Raw genomic sequence first — 16,985 nt, 5'->3', positions numbered from 1 at the left:
ATTGATGTTTTCACACTTTTCCACGCTGTCAGATTCCACCGGTGGAGTTGAGCATAACTTGCTTTTCGCATTGTTTTTCGCGCTACTTGTACGGCACTATGTTGTCTGGCGGATGGACACGTGACCAACACACCACTCTTGAACCCCGATACTGTGTGTCTGATCACATGCCCTTCCGCCAGGCAACGTAGTGCCGTACAACAGCGGAACAAACAAAACAAATCGTCTTACGATATGACAAAAATCATGGACAATCCATAGAAAAGCCGCACCTGACTAAAAGCCGCAGGGTTCAAAGCTTGTGCAAAAAGTAGCGGCTTATAGCCCGACAATTACGGTAATTTAGCTCAATAACTCCTAAAGCTTCCCCTACTGAGTCTATTTTATCTGTTACACTTTCCCCAGATGATAATGATCTCCATTGTGTTATAAGGTTTGTCTCTCTTTTATTTGATCTTGCCGTGACCTAGAGGAATTCAGCTGTTGGAATGAGTTATGGCTGTAGACCTGCTCGTAAGTTCAGTCCAAATCGTCTCTTTTTCCTTCTTGAGTGAACTGTACTGAACAGAAGTACCTGTGACCGCTTTGCTGTGATACGGAGAGATCAAAACTGGTTGCCGCCACAGATAATAGTACCTGTCATTAATTTGGTCACACATGAAAGAAGTCGCTGTGAATAACAAATCAGAGCAGCCAAAAGTAACGTAAAGGAAATTCTTTGCAATTCTTACAGTACCTGCTTAGTTCATCAGCCAACCAACAATAATAAGTCATTCATTCTAGCTTCTATTTGGGAAGACATGAATAAATATCAAGTTGTCCTTAGAAATGAGATTTTTATATTTTATATTGAATTTTAAATCTAGCGTCATATTGGTTTGCATGGAATTTGCATTTTTCATATGCATGTGTTGTTGTTACAGCAGAGTCTCATTATATCCTGATTTATCTGGAGAATAAGACTGACTTACTGAGCGGTATATTATCTAACCCTCATTTCTAGTCATCGTAATTTGCATTTTTCATCTTTTGTGTCCATTAAATTGCGCTGTAAACAACACGAGAAAACAGGCAATTCCAGGACATGCTTAATCCTTGGATTAAAGAAAGTCTTTTTGTCAATAAAGATTGATAGTTTATTATTTACCATTCCATCTAGTTTGTTCTCAGTTTCAGTGTCAGCCCGTTTTAACTAACTTCCTGTTCTCATTGTTGTCATTCCCCTGCTCTCTGATGCTTTAGGGCAGAGGCTGTGACGCTGAACGACTGCCTGCAGCTATCCTACCTACCTTCGAAGAGAAACCACATGCTGCTGCTTTATCCCAGAGAAATTTTGATCCTGGACCTGGAGCTCAGTCAGACGGTGGGTGTGGTGGCCATCGAGCGCTCCGGGGTTCCCTTCATCCAGGTGAGGCACGCTGCAAAAATACGCAGCAAAATCCCTTTAATATGGATCTCGGTTAAACTCGAAGAGATGAAAGTTAACCTTAAAACAGCATTAAATTTTCAGGCTCTGAGTTCTCACCAATCACTTACTCTTGACGTTATGTGCAGGACATTTTTTAAACTGCTTTGCGCTGACACCGTAGTTGGTCTAGGTGAAAGGATGGCTGTGTTATGTGGCTTTAACAAACCTCATATATCAACATCTTACTTGAAGAGCTTTACTGAAATCTGTCTTTTTTATGGATGATTCCTCCAGGAAGACAGTTCCTCCTGCCACGAATGATAAAGTTCTTAACTCTTTGCACCCGCCTCTGCAGTTGTTTCTCCTCATTGGGTATGACAACTGCACATCAGGACTGTGTAGTCATTAGCAACAAGGGGGGAAAAAGTCCCCCCTTTCTTTATACTGCCTCTCCACAGCAACAGACTTGACCTTTAGGTGCCAATTCACTTTCTTTTAAAGTCTGGATTTCTAATTGGAAATTGATGAATGCTGTGGGGGTATTACACTGAGGATTTGTCACAGCTCCAGTGCCAGTAATTGAACAGAAACTGTCTTAAAGTCGCACCGTTCGCTCCCCCTTTCTATACTTACTCTCCGTCTCCAAAAGATTGACCACTGTGCTGCCCTGTCATTACACAGAGTAGCTCTCCTTATTTTTCACGGCAGTGGTTCTACTGTATTTGAGACCTAATGTGCCTTTTTGAAACTCGTTGAATTTCATGCCTGAATGTACATGCATGGAACAGTTTGCAGTTATTAGTTCATCTCTGCAGTCGATGACATGTTCTGCTTCTGTGAAATTGCGCTCTGTTCTTTGTATTATTGTCCTATCATAAATCATACTTTATTTGGGTTGTCACTGATCTTGTTTTAATAAACGTCTCTATGGTTTAACAACACAAAGGTAGAGAATGAGCGTTTGTAGTCAAGGAGTAAGATCTAAAGTCACCAGGGGCAGAAGCAAAGGGGTATTACTCAGCTGCCTAGGCTCCGTCTGACCAACGCCTCCTTTCTCTAAGTGTTATAAAGTGCTTGTCTTCCAGCCAATTTGCATGACTGATGACACAGTTTAGCAAAGGTCTATGCTCGAGTGTACAGAGGCTCCACTGTCAGGTTGGGGCATACATAGTGTGCAGTTGCCAGTTTGTCAGGTCAACATGGCCTACAGTCATTTTTCCATCTATCAATAGCAAACTAATACAGAATCCATCAATTTGTTGTTTATCTGTTCATTTTCAACAAGGTGCTGATTTACTTTGATTTCAAATGGCTGCAGATTGATGTCTTGCAGTTTTTGCATTTCAGTATTTGGAATATTTTGTGCACTGGCATAAATTGAGTGAGGTGTTTTAAAATGTACAGTATGTTCAATGAAATCAGACGTTCAGAAAGCCAACAAAAGAAGCAATGTGAAGATGTCAAAATAACAATCACAACTGAATGCACATATTTGTGAATAAGATGAATTTAACTACCGGTAGTAGTTTGATTTGATTATCTGTTAGAAGTAACAAAAAAAAGTTCAGTGATGTAGCCTCACCAGTGACTGTAACGTTAATATATTAATTACTGTCATGAGTTAATAAGGTATAGAAACATGAGAACTGCACTGAAATAGAATTTATTGTTTACAGATCATACCAGGTGAGCTCTGTAGGGCTTTTGTCATACAAAATATGGATAGATTTAAATAACTGAACACTTCATTGTTATTATGTTATAGTTTTACACACAAAATTCAAATCCAGTCCAAATTTCTTTATGCAGCATATTTAAAACAACAAAGTTAACCAAACTGCTGCACATGAAACGGAGAATTACACAATAAAATAACAGATGTACATGCCCACACACATCAATAAATATATTCAAAGGATCACAGAAATGGATCTGATATTTATACAACGCTAGAACTGGCCCCAAAATGCTGCTGCTTCTTTGCACTTTCAGATAAAACTATTTTCAGAGCTGTTAAATGCAAACAAGTCATTCAGTGTTTTTGATGACAGTCTTGTTGTCCGTTGTGCTCCGAGAAATGTGAATTTTCTTCTATCCTCGCTAATGTGGAACAGCAGTCACTTCAAAGTGCTTTATATTGTAAGGTAGAGACCCGACAATAATACAGAGAAAGCCTCAGCAATCAGACGACCCCTTTTGCGACAGTGCGAAGGAAAAACTCCTCTTTTGCACGACAAAAGCTCTGGGACGGGCAGCCATTTGCCACGACTGGTTAGGGGTGAGGGGAGAGAGTAAAAGTGTAGAATAATTACTTGAAGTACAACTGTAATGAATTCTGCTGTATATTTGCACAACTCATCATCAGGATAATTTTTTTGTATGATAATAGATCTTGCCTGCTGTAGTCGGCAATATTTTGAATTCCCAACTTCTTAGCTTATTGTCCATATATTTATAAAACATGACTATGCCATAACATCTTAAGTCTGCACAATAATATTTTTCCCAATCACGTCATCAGTATGTCTCAGCAGCCTTTGGCAAAAATCCCTCCTTTTCAGACTAGCATGAGATCTGACAAGCTAATTAAGCTTAGCCCCTGCTCTGTTTTCCTCTGTTTGTGCCAAACAAATTTACACATGTAGGTTTTGATGAGTGTATTAGGGGGTTCTCATGCTGTGGAGCAAATACATTGGCAAATTCATGCAGTGCTTAGAGCAAATGTAAACACCACCTGTTCAACATTAAGTCTCAAATAGACATTTGGCAAAGTCACAATCACACATGATCCCCTTTTTTTCACTCCCTCTGTGTTTAGGTGATTCCCTGTGCTCAGAGAGACGCCCTCTACTGTCTCCATGAGAATGGTTGTATCACACTACGAGTTTGTCGCTCCACGGTTGCCACTGAGGAAGCAGCGGGTATGAAACCTTTTCACAATGGTGTATCCACTCACAATCTGCACATAGCCGTTGTGCTTTACTCACTCCTCACTTCAGCGCCTAAGCTGCTCCTCACTTCAGTGCTCCATCCCCCAGTCATCATCTATTCAGCCAACTGCACTGCAATTGGATCCTGTAGCCTTTTTCCCTATGCTCCAGTGGGCATTTAGCCCCTTACTGTCTCATTTATCTTTGGCTTAGCGTGATAGGCCAATGGGAGGCAATTGTCTCGCTGAATCTCTCTCTCTTCCTCACTTACTCTCCTTGCTATCTCCTCCACACACATCTCTCTATACCCATTTTCCTTTTTTTCCCTGAAATTTCCTCTTGTATCTCTCACCTACTCTTTTTACTGCCTTAAATCTATGTAAAGCTCTCTATGCTCTCTATTTTTCTTTTAATGTGCTCAAAATTGTTCTTTCAATCGTATATACTCCTATTCTTCTTCCTTTTTCCCCCCTCCGTTGTCAGTATTATGAACATCTACTCTGTAGACTTTGACATTTTGTATTTTTTTCCTCTCGTTTGTCCTTCTCAATCCACAATTTCCATCATGTGGTTTTTATCTGCCACTATTCTTCCTGCATGTCGACCTCGCTGTACATTTTTTCTCTTCCTAATTCTTTGTCGTATTTTTCCTTTATTCCTTTGGTTTCCCAGACCCAGAACAGAGTGTCCAGGAGCTTGTGTACGACCTGCGCTCTCAGTGTGACGCCATCCGAGTCACAAAGACCGTCCGACCATATCGCATGGTGATTTGCCCCGTCAATGAAAACAAGGCTGCGCTCATGGTCAGCGATGGCAGAGCCATGCTGTGGGAGCTCAGAGCCCACACCGGCAAAGCTGCCAATCCTAGGTACACACACACACACACACGTATGCAGAAAGCCAAATAATTCTGCAAAGTTACATTACAATTTCACAGTTGAAAGCTAGACGTAATGGTTAAAAGTTTGACTACTTTGTAAGGTGACTCAAGCTGACTTTAAATAATAATCCTCTGACCTAAATGTAGTCTTCATCGTGACTGGCGCAGGTGGGCTGTGCAGAGGGGTTTGGTTGTCGTTGACGTGTCTTTTCGTTTGATGGAGCGTTCCCTCGCTGCTGTCGAGAACAGTTTTGTATTTCTCTCTTAAGTCAGGTTCCTACGTGAGACAGAGTGAATTCTGCCTGCCTGTGAACAAGCCAATTTAATGTGGGCAAACAAGAGAAATCTACAGCATTAAATGAAAAAGGGATGAAAAGTTTTTGCTTTCCGTCAGTATGTGAGGAATTTTCTTATTATAGTCTTGTTTGAATTCATTTGCTTGACAGGTGGGTTTTCTGTTTCACGGCTAATGAGTTGCAGAAGTTTTCTTTTGCGGTGCTCTAAATTGACAGTCTGATGTTTCCTAAAAAGTTTTTTAGCTTACGTTTGATATAATGACATAAATTATATTCTCAGTGAGGTGGTTTTGAAAGGGAAAGCTGAGTTAACTAAGGAAGGTTAAGACGCAATGCATATAATTAGTATGCAGTTTATGAAATATCGCATGTGTTTATTCATTTATGTCACTCTGAAGTTCATGTGGTGAATGATTCTTTCTCTTTCTCCACGACAGCTCGGGTTTGTCGCCGCTCTACTCCCCTGTGTCATTTTGTGGAGCTCCACTGGGTCCAAACCAGAAAAAGATTCAGGATCTGTCTCTTAACAGCATGATTGGTATGCCTAAACACACCACCACCATCAACACTCCACTACAATGCGCATCTCAGACAATATAGTTTGCTGTTTGGAAGGCAAAACGTCACACATGTCACATCTTGGTGCAGCTGAAGCATTCTCATTCTCATCATAGAAGGATGGTTGTAATTTTTTTGAGAGAAAATGTGAAAACTCAAAAACATGAAGGGAATTAGATTATTGTGTGTGGATGCTGCAGGTCTTAGTGTATCTTTTATTGTACCTCTGCGAGTTGAGTGGGCCTCAAGGCACCCCTTCAGTTTCTGCTTTAATGTGTGACTGCTGGTTTCTCCTCTGTGCACTTCACAAGCCAGCCTTATTCCCCTGTTGAGCAGCTCTGCACAAAGAGTCCCATAGATGCATGGCCCTTCCTCTCTTTCCCTTTTTCCCCTTTTTTTTTTTGTCTCATCTTTTCTGCTTATGATGTCTCTCCTTCATTTAATTCTTTTTTTCCTCTCCACCCTCTCTCTTTATCCTCCCTGATGATTTAAGGCTGCCTGTCAAAAGATGAATGTAAATGTAAAATTGTGATAGGATGATTTTTTTGTGTGTTAGGTTTGTCATTTGTATTAAGTGAGAGTTAACTTGCATTGGGAGGTAGACCTGTGGGAGGTGGATGGCATTAGAAGGGAGGGGTTTTCTGTCTCATCCTTAATCTATATATATCTATATCTATACAGATATGTATACACACACAGACACACACAGACACAGACTGAAGCCATCTACTGCCTGGAGCAGTAGCTCTGTTTGACAGTTGCTGACTAAAGCTCTTGTTATGAGGAAATATCACTGTCATGCAGGTTACTTATAGTCTGTAAAACAAAAACATGCTTGTTATTACACTGAGATGTGGAAAGAGCTGGTAACTAGAAAACCATTTTTCCTTTGTTGCAATCTATGGTAGGCACAGTGTTGTTTGTTTGGGTTTTTTTTTTGTTTTATTTGTAGTTATAATAATATAAGATTAGAATCTAACTCCAAGCTGAAAGACAAAACATCTCCAGTGTAAAGAAATCAAGAAAACCAAATGAATTATTTAACAAGTGCTAATGACAATTTAAGGTTTGTTCCTCGGGGAATACTAAAGCTCTCCAGCAGATACACAGATAAAGATGAATTATTCGTTCACAGTGCATTAAAATGCGCAGTCTGATGTGCAGTAATGAAATTATTTTAAGCGAATCGCCTTCACATCTATGTCTCAGTCTGTGATTTTAAAGTATTGAAGAAACTTGCTGTTACTTATCTCGTACACCCGTTCTCTGATAACATGAGTGTGGTGTCTTACTATTGGAATGCTTCCTCAGCTACCTCAGAGACCTTTACGTCATTACTCCAGTGCTGGCTGCCAGTCGTGACACTCGCATTACGGAGGGCCCACCCACATCCCAACAAAATGTTTTCTTGATATTTAAAATTGATTGTTGATTAAAATTGATGAGGGCACTAGCTACTCTTTGCCTTTAGTGCTTTAACATACCACTAAATTCTTATGATAATTACAGCTGCTCAGCCTGATAACTAAGTCCACAGCTCATTGAAATAACCAATATTAGTTCTTTTCTATTGCCTCCAGCTGTAGTTGCATTGTGTACAACGTTTCCACTTCAGACAAACATGTGCTTTGTTTTAGATCAGTAAGGCCAAGTTGAAATTTGTATTCAAAAGACTTCTATTAAGCTTCTTACAAGTACGAGGTGTCTACAGTCTTGATTTGGGATGATTTACTTCCTGCACAGTATTCAAACACTATTTGTTTCACATAATGTAGCATCTTGTTATTGCAGTTCACTTGTTGATGTTGCTGCTCTCAAGAAGCTTCTGTTTATATTTGGTTTATATTTTTTTGACTTTTTGTTTATTTTGCTTGTGTTTATTTCTTCGTTGAACATATTCATACAGATGGTAGCACCCACTGTTGCTGTCTATGCGTTATACAGTGATTGATTTACAGAATGACAGCCTTCCCTCTACATATGAGCTGTATAAGATAGAATACAATGGTGACAGTGATAATGAAAGAAAGTCTTGATTTTGGTTAGATTTTCCTAACCTGTTGTTATTTCATTATTTAAGGAGCAAATAAGAGGTAGTTTTTCACATTATGTCCAACTTAACACTTGACGTCTTGTCTTTTTATTTTATCTTTTTTTTTTCCATCTCCAGGTCAGACCTTGATAGCCGGTGAGACTCTTCCTACATCTTCCCACCAGCAAGAAGTCCAGCTGAAGTTCCTGCTAACCGGTTTGCTGTCTGGTCTGCCACTGCCACCATTTGCCATCCGAATGTGTCCACCTCTTACCACCAAAAATATCAACCACTATCAACCCCTTCTGGCTGTAGGTAGGTAATAGGAAACCAGTTACTCACAGTCACGCAATTCTGCAAAACTTTATGACAAATGAGCCACTACCACTGGCATATGAGGTTTCTGTTTTTCTGGGGGGGGGAAAAAAAAAACAAAAACTATTGATTTGTTATATCATTATTTAATCATTAACAACCACGTAACAGTAAATTTTACTGGACGTTGGTAAATTCTGCAGAAACTGTAAATGCAGCGAATTCTAGTCTAAATGTCCTGTTTTTGTTGAACTGTATACGTTCGATTTGCTTTCTTTTGAGTTCACATTGGCAGTCCTACAAGTCCACAAAAGATTTCAACACAGTACTGCTACTGTTTTATCATCATTACCTACTGTTATTGACAAGTCCTTGATACACAACCAAGTGAATTAGATGTCAAAGCATTTGTAAATTAATGGTGGCAAAACATTTAAACATTGACTGTATTGTGAGTAATTGTCAAGCTGGGTAAGTTAATGTTGACGAGCACTTTGGTATTTGAGACAGAGTTCGCGGCCCACTGAGGAGCGAAAAAGGACTTTGGTTCTATTATTCGGGGACATATTCTTCCTTTGTAGCTTTTGTTCATTTTTTTTAAAACGCTTCTGTAACTCAAACCGGATTCACCTTTGGTTACCTTGGAAACCAGTGCTGCGTTTTTCAAACCTCCCGTCTCTGTGTGAAGATGCATGTTGACTGCAGACGATAATTAAACATCATCGAAACTGGAATGGTAAGAAGAAAACAAGCTTTCTTTAGTTCATTTAATTTGTAATTGATGTTCTATAGCGTGGAGGGCTTTACCGTAGAAGTGCATAAAAGTGGCATAAATAGTTTTATTTTTTATGTATTCTTTTCTAAATGTGGTTCCTTTCCAAGCGGCAGTTATTTAAAAAGAAAATGGATAGAAGGCCTATGTATTGTTTCTCTGTTTACTATTTACCTGGATTAGCTTTCTTATTGCTACTTACAAAAATCTTTTCATTATTAGGTTTTGTTTTTTTCAATTATAAAGGTCAGATGAATTTTCATTGACATGTTTAGGTGATGATTTTTAATGCAATTGCCGTTGTTGCTGCAGTGTTTTAGCATTTTACCGTCTTTATTATTTCTGTTTGTTTATGCCAGAGGGGATTTAAAGATGGAGGAATGCCTGATAGAAGACTCACACCAACAAAAAAAACAGATATAATTCACGGATGTAAGTTCTTTAACGAATATTTACTGTGTGTAAAATTTCCATCTCTGCTTCTTCTGTTGGCATTTAGTAGCTATAAATAGGGGTGGGTTTTTATAATCGATTTATCGATTAAAATCGATTCTGGCTTGGATAACGTAAAATCGATTCATTAAAATCCTGAATCGATTTTTTAATATTAATTTATTTTGCCCGAAATGCCAGAATCTCAGGTGAAAGATCACAAAATTTCAACAACCACCAAACAGCTAAGACAGTAAATGAGAGCAGGTACACGGCTTCTGCACAAAGACGTAAACACACAGCGCAACCCGCGGATCAGAATCAGTGAGATGTCGCCTTTCTCAGCTGACGGTCGGGGCTGAAAGCCGACAGCTCGCTGATTCTGATCCGCGGGCTCTCTCTCTCTCTCTCTCTCTCCTGCATTATTCGCTTGCTTGTTACGCACAAGTCTACCGTTGTTTACAGCGCTGTCGGCCGACGTTTTTTTTTTCCCTTTTACTTACTTCCGAAAAGTAAACCTGATTTCTGCCGTTCAATATTGAACAACTTTAAACTTTTTAAAATTAAGCAAAATGCAAAACGCTTAGCCGTGTCTGTAATAAAACTGCTGTAACTTCAGAGGTAATGTTCATGTGTTGATTAATGGTTTTCTTTCGTTTTTGATGTACTGCAGATTATCCCAGGCCAGGAAAATCACCTTCATGTTTTTCTGTGTTTTATCTTCAGCTACTTTGACACAAAGGCCTCTGCTGTGATGCTCACAACTTTGATAAAGTCTTGCGTGTGTCAGCTTCCTTTTAATAGATACAAAAATATGTAAATGTACTGATCTGAATTATAATATTTCTAACTGTCAAAATTTCCCAGATTCGAATCGAATTAAATCGAATCGTGGATCGAATCGATTCGGGACCTTGTGAATCGGAATTGAATCGATTCTAGAAATCAGTGACGATACCCAGCCCTAGCTATAAAGACATTTTATTGTAATGTCATTACAAAAGGGCTCAACAGCAGTTGTAACACTTAAAGTGATCTTATTTTGGCCCCAGTGCACTGATTGCATCCCACAGATAACTCGTATTTCCTTAAAGCAGCTAATACTTAAAGAAAAAGCTCTTATTCACTATTATTATTATTCACAGAATCTTAAGTGATAGTTGTTATATACCGCTTTATACTACAGACTAGAGACCAGTGTGTACCTGCCTATATTTATAAGGCGTCCAGAATGAGTAGTAATATATATAATATTGTGATTTCAGAACCCCTGAGAACTGCCCTGAGCAATAAATTCCACAATCCGACTGTGCCATTTTTTTTCTTCTGTTTTTTAAGACAGAAAGCCCCTTATTCAGTTCGTTTCGGATGTAGCTGCTGCTACTGTCAGGTACGGGCACAGACATTCTTTTAGTTTTATAGAAAATTTCAAAAGGTTATCAAAAGATAATTGACTTAATGTTTCACTTCTACCATGCCCAGTTTTTCTGTGCGTCAGGAGACCTCTTCCTGTGTGATTTGCTAATCTTACTACACTGTTATGACTGGCTTTTTTTTTTTTAAATTGTCCATCTCTGTTTGCTTCACAGAACCACAGCTGAAAATATCCGGACAGACCTCATGATGAGTGTGATGATGTTTTCAGTGAATAACAGCTGGATCAGTCTATCCACACTCTAGAGAAACAGCATTGCTGTAACCAATGTGGGAAAGTTCCCTGTATTTATGAGATTGGAATTGTTATCACCTTATTCACACAGAGGCTCAGCCTCACAAGTGTAGCAAGTGTGCCAAATGCTTCCACTGCTTGTATTTTTCAAACTCTGAGTTAATAAAGAAAATACATTTCAGTTCAGGTTTATTGATATAGCACCAAATCACAATAACAGTCACTGCAAAGTGATTTACACAGTAAGGTAAAGACCCTACAGCATTCTGGAGAAAACCCAGACATTCAAATGACCCCCTATGTGCAAAGACCGCGTGAAGGTGGGCTGGAGAAACCTCTCTGAGCAGAACCAGGCTCAGAGAGGGGCAGCCATCTGTCGTGACTGGTTGGGGCGGGGGGGCAGGAAAAAAAAAAAAAAAACAAAGCATAGGGAGACAGGCAAAACACAGACTGAGAGAGAAAGAAGATGAAAAAGTAATGACATCTTGCAGTGGTAAATAAACAACAACAACAGAAAATCGTGAATCCCCAATGTGGGATAATAATATTTTCATTCCATTCTAAACACCTGGAAAGGGAAAAGAGGTGAATGGAGAAGTGCTCAGTGTGTCACAATGTAGCATATCACAGCTGTCCCACAGCAGCCTGAGCCAACTGCAGCGTGATTAAGGGGATAGTTCAGTGTCACCTGTTCCAATCTGAACTATAATCTTTATCAAAAAGGAAAGTTTTAAGTCTGTTCTTACATAGAGAGAGAGAGAGTGTCTGTCTCCCAAATCCAAACTGTGAGATGGCTCCACAGGGGAGGGACCTGATAGCTGAAGCCTCTGCCTCAGCTATCAGGCTGAGGCAATTCTACTTTTATTCTACTATCCAAGGAATCACGAGTAAGTCTGCTGTCTGAGAGCGAAGTGCTTGGTTAAGAAAGGACAATGAGGTTTTTAAGATATGATGAGACCTGATAGTTCATGAGAAGGATTTAAAGTTCAATTCTGGATTTAACAGGAAAAAATATCTGAGAGAAATATGATCCTTCTCTCTTGTCCCTGTATTAACTGGAGGCTTTTTATGGAACTTTTAGAACAACCTGACGATAATAATGAATTACAATAGTCTAATTGTAATTGATTAGCCTAGAAGTCATGAATGAACTAGGTTTACGGCATCACTCTCAGTCTTACATATTTGCTTAATATGCTCATTGAAGGACATGTCCTGATCAAAAGTGACCTGAAGATAAGCACAAACTAGCACAAAATATGCATGTCACCTCACTGTTGCATGTTTAAGCAGATAGCAGCAGCTATATATATATATACAGCTATATATATATACAGCAGCAGCTATTTATTTATATATATATATATATATATATATATATATATATATATATATATATATTTATATTAGGGGTGCAACGATATTCGTATCGATATTGAACCGTTCGATACAGTGCTTTCGGTTCGGTACGCATATGTATCGAACAATACAACATTTGTAATTTATTTTATCAACTTTCCTTCCGATGATGCTGTCTGTGTCGAGCGCTCAGTGAATCTGCGTTCGACTACTCCGCCTAGGCTGCACTGTCGAGCGCAGATCCACTGAGCGCTCAACACAGACAGCATAGTCAGAAGGAAGAGCGCAGGGCAAGCTAGCAAGACACATGGACCTCCCCCACCCTCATTCAGATCTGGCGTTTGGAATTATTTTGGTTTTCATGTGACGTATGACCCTGAAGGTAAGCGAGTCATGGACTAAAGTAAAACAGTATGTTGGATGTGCCATGCAATGCTCAATTACATGGGTGGGAGCTAGTGTGTTAGCGCAGTTAGCTCGTTAACGTGTTGGCTGTCTAGCCCCACACACGGGGCGATCGGCGGTAGCTCGTTAACGGAGATTTGCCGTGTTGTGGCGTTAAGGTCATTTCAACGAGATTAACCTGAAAGCACTAGTGGGAACACAACGAATATGACTGCACATTTACACCGACATCATCCTAGTGCAAAGACCAAAACAACAAGCATGCTACTAACTTTAGCCGAGTCATTTAGACAGCTGTTAGCACATGATTCTCCTTATGCTGCTGAGAATATAGCCCAGAAGAAGCGGATAGTATAGCTTTTATTTTGGAAAGAGCCATTTCTCTGTAATAAACTCTCTTTTCCAAAGATGAGTGATTCCTCAATCAGATACAGGGCTTGCAATATCGCTAGCCCGACGTCCTGGAGCTAGCGATTTTTTTCAGTCGGGCTACCAAAATCTATCTCTGCCCTGCCCGTCGGGCTATTGTAGGAAGGAAAAATATATGTCAATGCTTTTGCATTCTTTCAGAAATGTAGCTGGGTAATTATGTCATTGGCATCTGTGAGCCACTGTCAATATGTGACATATTGAAATCGCGTTTGAATTTGCACTTGTTTTTTTGCTTTCACTTTGCAATCATGCGAACTGTGTATAGAGAGCGACAGCACTGATCTGTGAGTGATGATAATTTGCGCACCAATTCCTCTGACATCGTCTTATTAATCGTTAGCTTACTATGCAAACATGACAAGTGAAATCTCCCACAGCAAGCTTAAACATGTGAGAGGTTGATTGCGCAGAGAATTGCTGAGCTTATGTGAGTGCGTGTGTAAAAGCAGCAGGATATATATATTTTAGTTCTGCTGAGCCAAATAAGACAGGTCAGGGTGAAGAAGTGACAGCCAAAGAAAAGCTTACCACAAAACGGAGAAGTTATGACAAATCAGACTATAAGGCAAAAAGAAAGTGCAGCTTTATGGTTTCATGGACAAAATAATTTCTGTGGCTGCAATATGACGAACTATATAACCAGGGCTGCACATAAGTGGTCCGCAGGTGCGCATTCGCTGTCAAAATAAAAAACACGCACAAGGGTTAGGGTTAAATTTAAAAACTGTACTTTTGAGTTAAAATATAAATTTATAATTTTAATAAATGAAAAATTAAAAAGGCATGAACATTTTTTTTGTATCGAAAAAATATCGAACCGTGACACCAAAGTATCGAACCGAACCGTGAATTTTGTGTATCGTTGCACCCCTACTATATATATATATATATATATATTCATTCTTCGAGACCCAACATCCACAATGACGGCGAAACAACTAGTAGCGCAGTGTTCCAACATTCGAAAGAAGGGACTGCTCTCACAGCTAGAGATTGACGAGGTACAACACAAATGCTACGGCAAGGAGGAGTCAGGACGCCAGGTCAGGGGGGCGATATCATCACCCCCACCCGAGATTGGGTACATAGCCCCAAGTGCGATAGGAGAGTTGAGTGCGAGAGGAACTGACCTGAAAAATAGGATCATGGCCAAGCTTGAAACCTGGATCCCCCGTAGCCGGTTACCAAGATTACGTGAAGTACCCTCAGAAGGTCTGCTAGATGATGTTAATGCAGCACTACGGGCAATACCTACAACCACGATTACCGACACTAACAAGCTGATCTACAATACGGCAGCAGTGATCAGTGAGATGCTTGGCTACAAGTTGAACAGCCACAAGGGGCAGTACCCTCCATGGAGAAGGAGGCTAGAGGGCAAGATCAAAGTAGCACGGAGGGAGGTTAGCCAACTAACGGAGTTGCAGAAAGGTGCGACAAATAAGGTGCCTAAGAAATACAGCAAGCTGTCCATACCTGAGGCCTTGGAAACTGCCAAGCAAAGACTCACAGCCTTGGCCAGCCGCTTGAGGAGGTACACCAGAGAGATAGAAGGCAGGAGAATAAACCAGCTGTTCTCCACAGAACCAGCAAAGGTGTACTCTCAGTGGCAAGGGAACAATAAGAGAACAGCACCACCAAGGCTGGAGACGGAGCAATACTGGAAGAGCATATGGGAGAAGGACGCAACCCATAACGGCAATGCTCAGTGGCTAGAGGATCTGAGGGCAGACCACAGCGACCTCCCTGAACAGGGTCCAGTAACCATCACAGTGGCAGATATCCAAGAAAGGGTCTCCAGTATGAAGAGTTGGACAGCACCAGGGCCCGACATGGTTCACGCCTACTGGCTAAAGAAGCTGACTGCACTCCACGAGCGTCTGGCAGCACAAATGAACCAGCTGCTAGTTAACGAGAGACACCCGGAATGGCTAACCAAAGGTCGGACGGTCCTGATCCCCAAGGACCCCAAGAAGGGACCGGTCCCCTCCAACTACCGACCGATAACCTGCCTCAGTACTACATGGAAGCTCCTGTCAGGCATCATATCGGCTAAGATGAACAGGCACATGGGTCAATACATGAGCGGGACACAGAAAGGGATTGGCAAGAATACCAGAGGCGCAAAACACCAGCTACTGGTAGACAGAACAGTCAGCCGAGACTGCAAGACCAGACTGACCAACCTGTGCACTGCCTGGATTGATTACAAGAAGGCCTATGACTCAATGCCCCACAGCTGGATACTGGAATGCCTAGAATTGTACAAGATCAATGGGACCCTAAGAGCCTTCATCAGGAACTCAATGGGGATGTGGCGTACAACACTAGAGGCCAACTCCAAGCCCATAGCACAAGTCACCATCAAGTGCGGGATCTACCAAGGAGATGCTCTGTCCCCACTGCTGTTCTGCATAGGCCTGAACCCCCTCAGTGAGATCATTAACAAGACTGGCTACGGATACAGACTACATAATGGAGCAGTTGTCAGCCACCTCCTGTACATGGATGACATCAAGCTGTATGCCAAGAGTGAACGAGACATCGATTCACTGATCCACACTACCAGGCTATACAGCAATGACATTGGAATGTCATTCGGACTGGAGAAGTGTAGTCGGATGGTAACAAAGAGAGGGAAGGTAGTCAGAACTGAGGGGATTGAACTACCAGAAGGCAACATTGCAGACATAGAGGACAGTTACAAGTACCTGGGGATCCCGCAGGCGAATGGGAACCATGAAGAGGCCGCTAGAAAAGCTGCAACCACCAAGTACCTGCAGAGGGTCAGGCAAGTCCTGAGGAGTCAGCTGAATGGTAAGAACAAGATCCGGGCCATCAACACGTACGCCCTGCCCGTGATCAGGTACCCTGCTGGGATAATAGGCTGGCCAAAGGAGGCGATAGAAGCCACTGACATAAAGACAAGAAAGCTCCTTACCATGCATGGAGGGTTTCACCCCAAGTCCAGCACCCTGAGGCTGTACGCTAAGCGGAAGGAAGGGGGCCGGGGACTGGTGAGTGTCAGCACCACAGTCCAGGATGAGACAACGAACATCCAAGAATACATTGGGAAGATGGTCCCAACTGACCGAGTGCTCAGTGAATACCTCAGGCAGCAGAAACCCAAGAAAGAGGAGGGAGACGAGGAACCATCATGGAAGGACAGGCCCCTGCACGGTATGTACCACCGGCAGATAGAGGAGGTGGCTGATATCCAGAAATCCTACCAGTGGCTGGACAAAGCTGGACTGAAAGACAGCACAGAGGCACTAATCATGGCAGCACAAGAACAAGCTCTGAGCACAAGATCCATAGAGGCTGGGGTCTATCACACCAGGCAAGACCCCAGGTGCAGGCTGTGTAAAGATGCCCCAGAGACAATCCAGCACATAACAACAGGGTGCAAGATGCTAGCAGGCAAGGCATACATGGAACGCCATAACCAAGTGGCCGGCATAGTGTACAGGAACATCTGTGCCGAGTATAATCTGGAA

The 16,985-nt window shown here is 41.3% G+C and overlaps 1 protein-coding gene across 1 annotated transcript in view; it reads left to right on the top strand.

Moving 5' to 3' along the window:
* wdr11 (WD repeat domain 11) overlaps positions 1-16,985 on the top strand; it is a 70,308-nt gene that overhangs the window by 8,600 nt on the left and 44,723 nt on the right. The window contains exons 6-10 of the mRNA XM_085368869.1: positions 1,243-1,408; positions 4,227-4,329; positions 5,011-5,206; positions 5,952-6,052; positions 8,243-8,419. Coding sequence (XP_085224995.1) covers positions 1,243-1,408; positions 4,227-4,329; positions 5,011-5,206; positions 5,952-6,052; positions 8,243-8,419 — 743 coding nt within the window. The remainder of the gene's footprint in view (positions 1-1,242; positions 1,409-4,226; positions 4,330-5,010; positions 5,207-5,951; positions 6,053-8,242; positions 8,420-16,985) is intronic.

The sequence above is a fragment of the Diplotaxodon limnothrissa genome, linkage group LG13 (assembly GCF_057381915.1).
Source record: "Diplotaxodon limnothrissa isolate DT_005_m linkage group LG13, D_limnothrissa_male_GT1.1, whole genome shotgun sequence".
In the NCBI taxonomy this organism is placed as follows: Eukaryota; Metazoa; Chordata; class Actinopteri; order Cichliformes; family Cichlidae; genus Diplotaxodon; species Diplotaxodon limnothrissa.
This window is presented reverse-complemented; position numbering and strand designations above follow the sequence as displayed.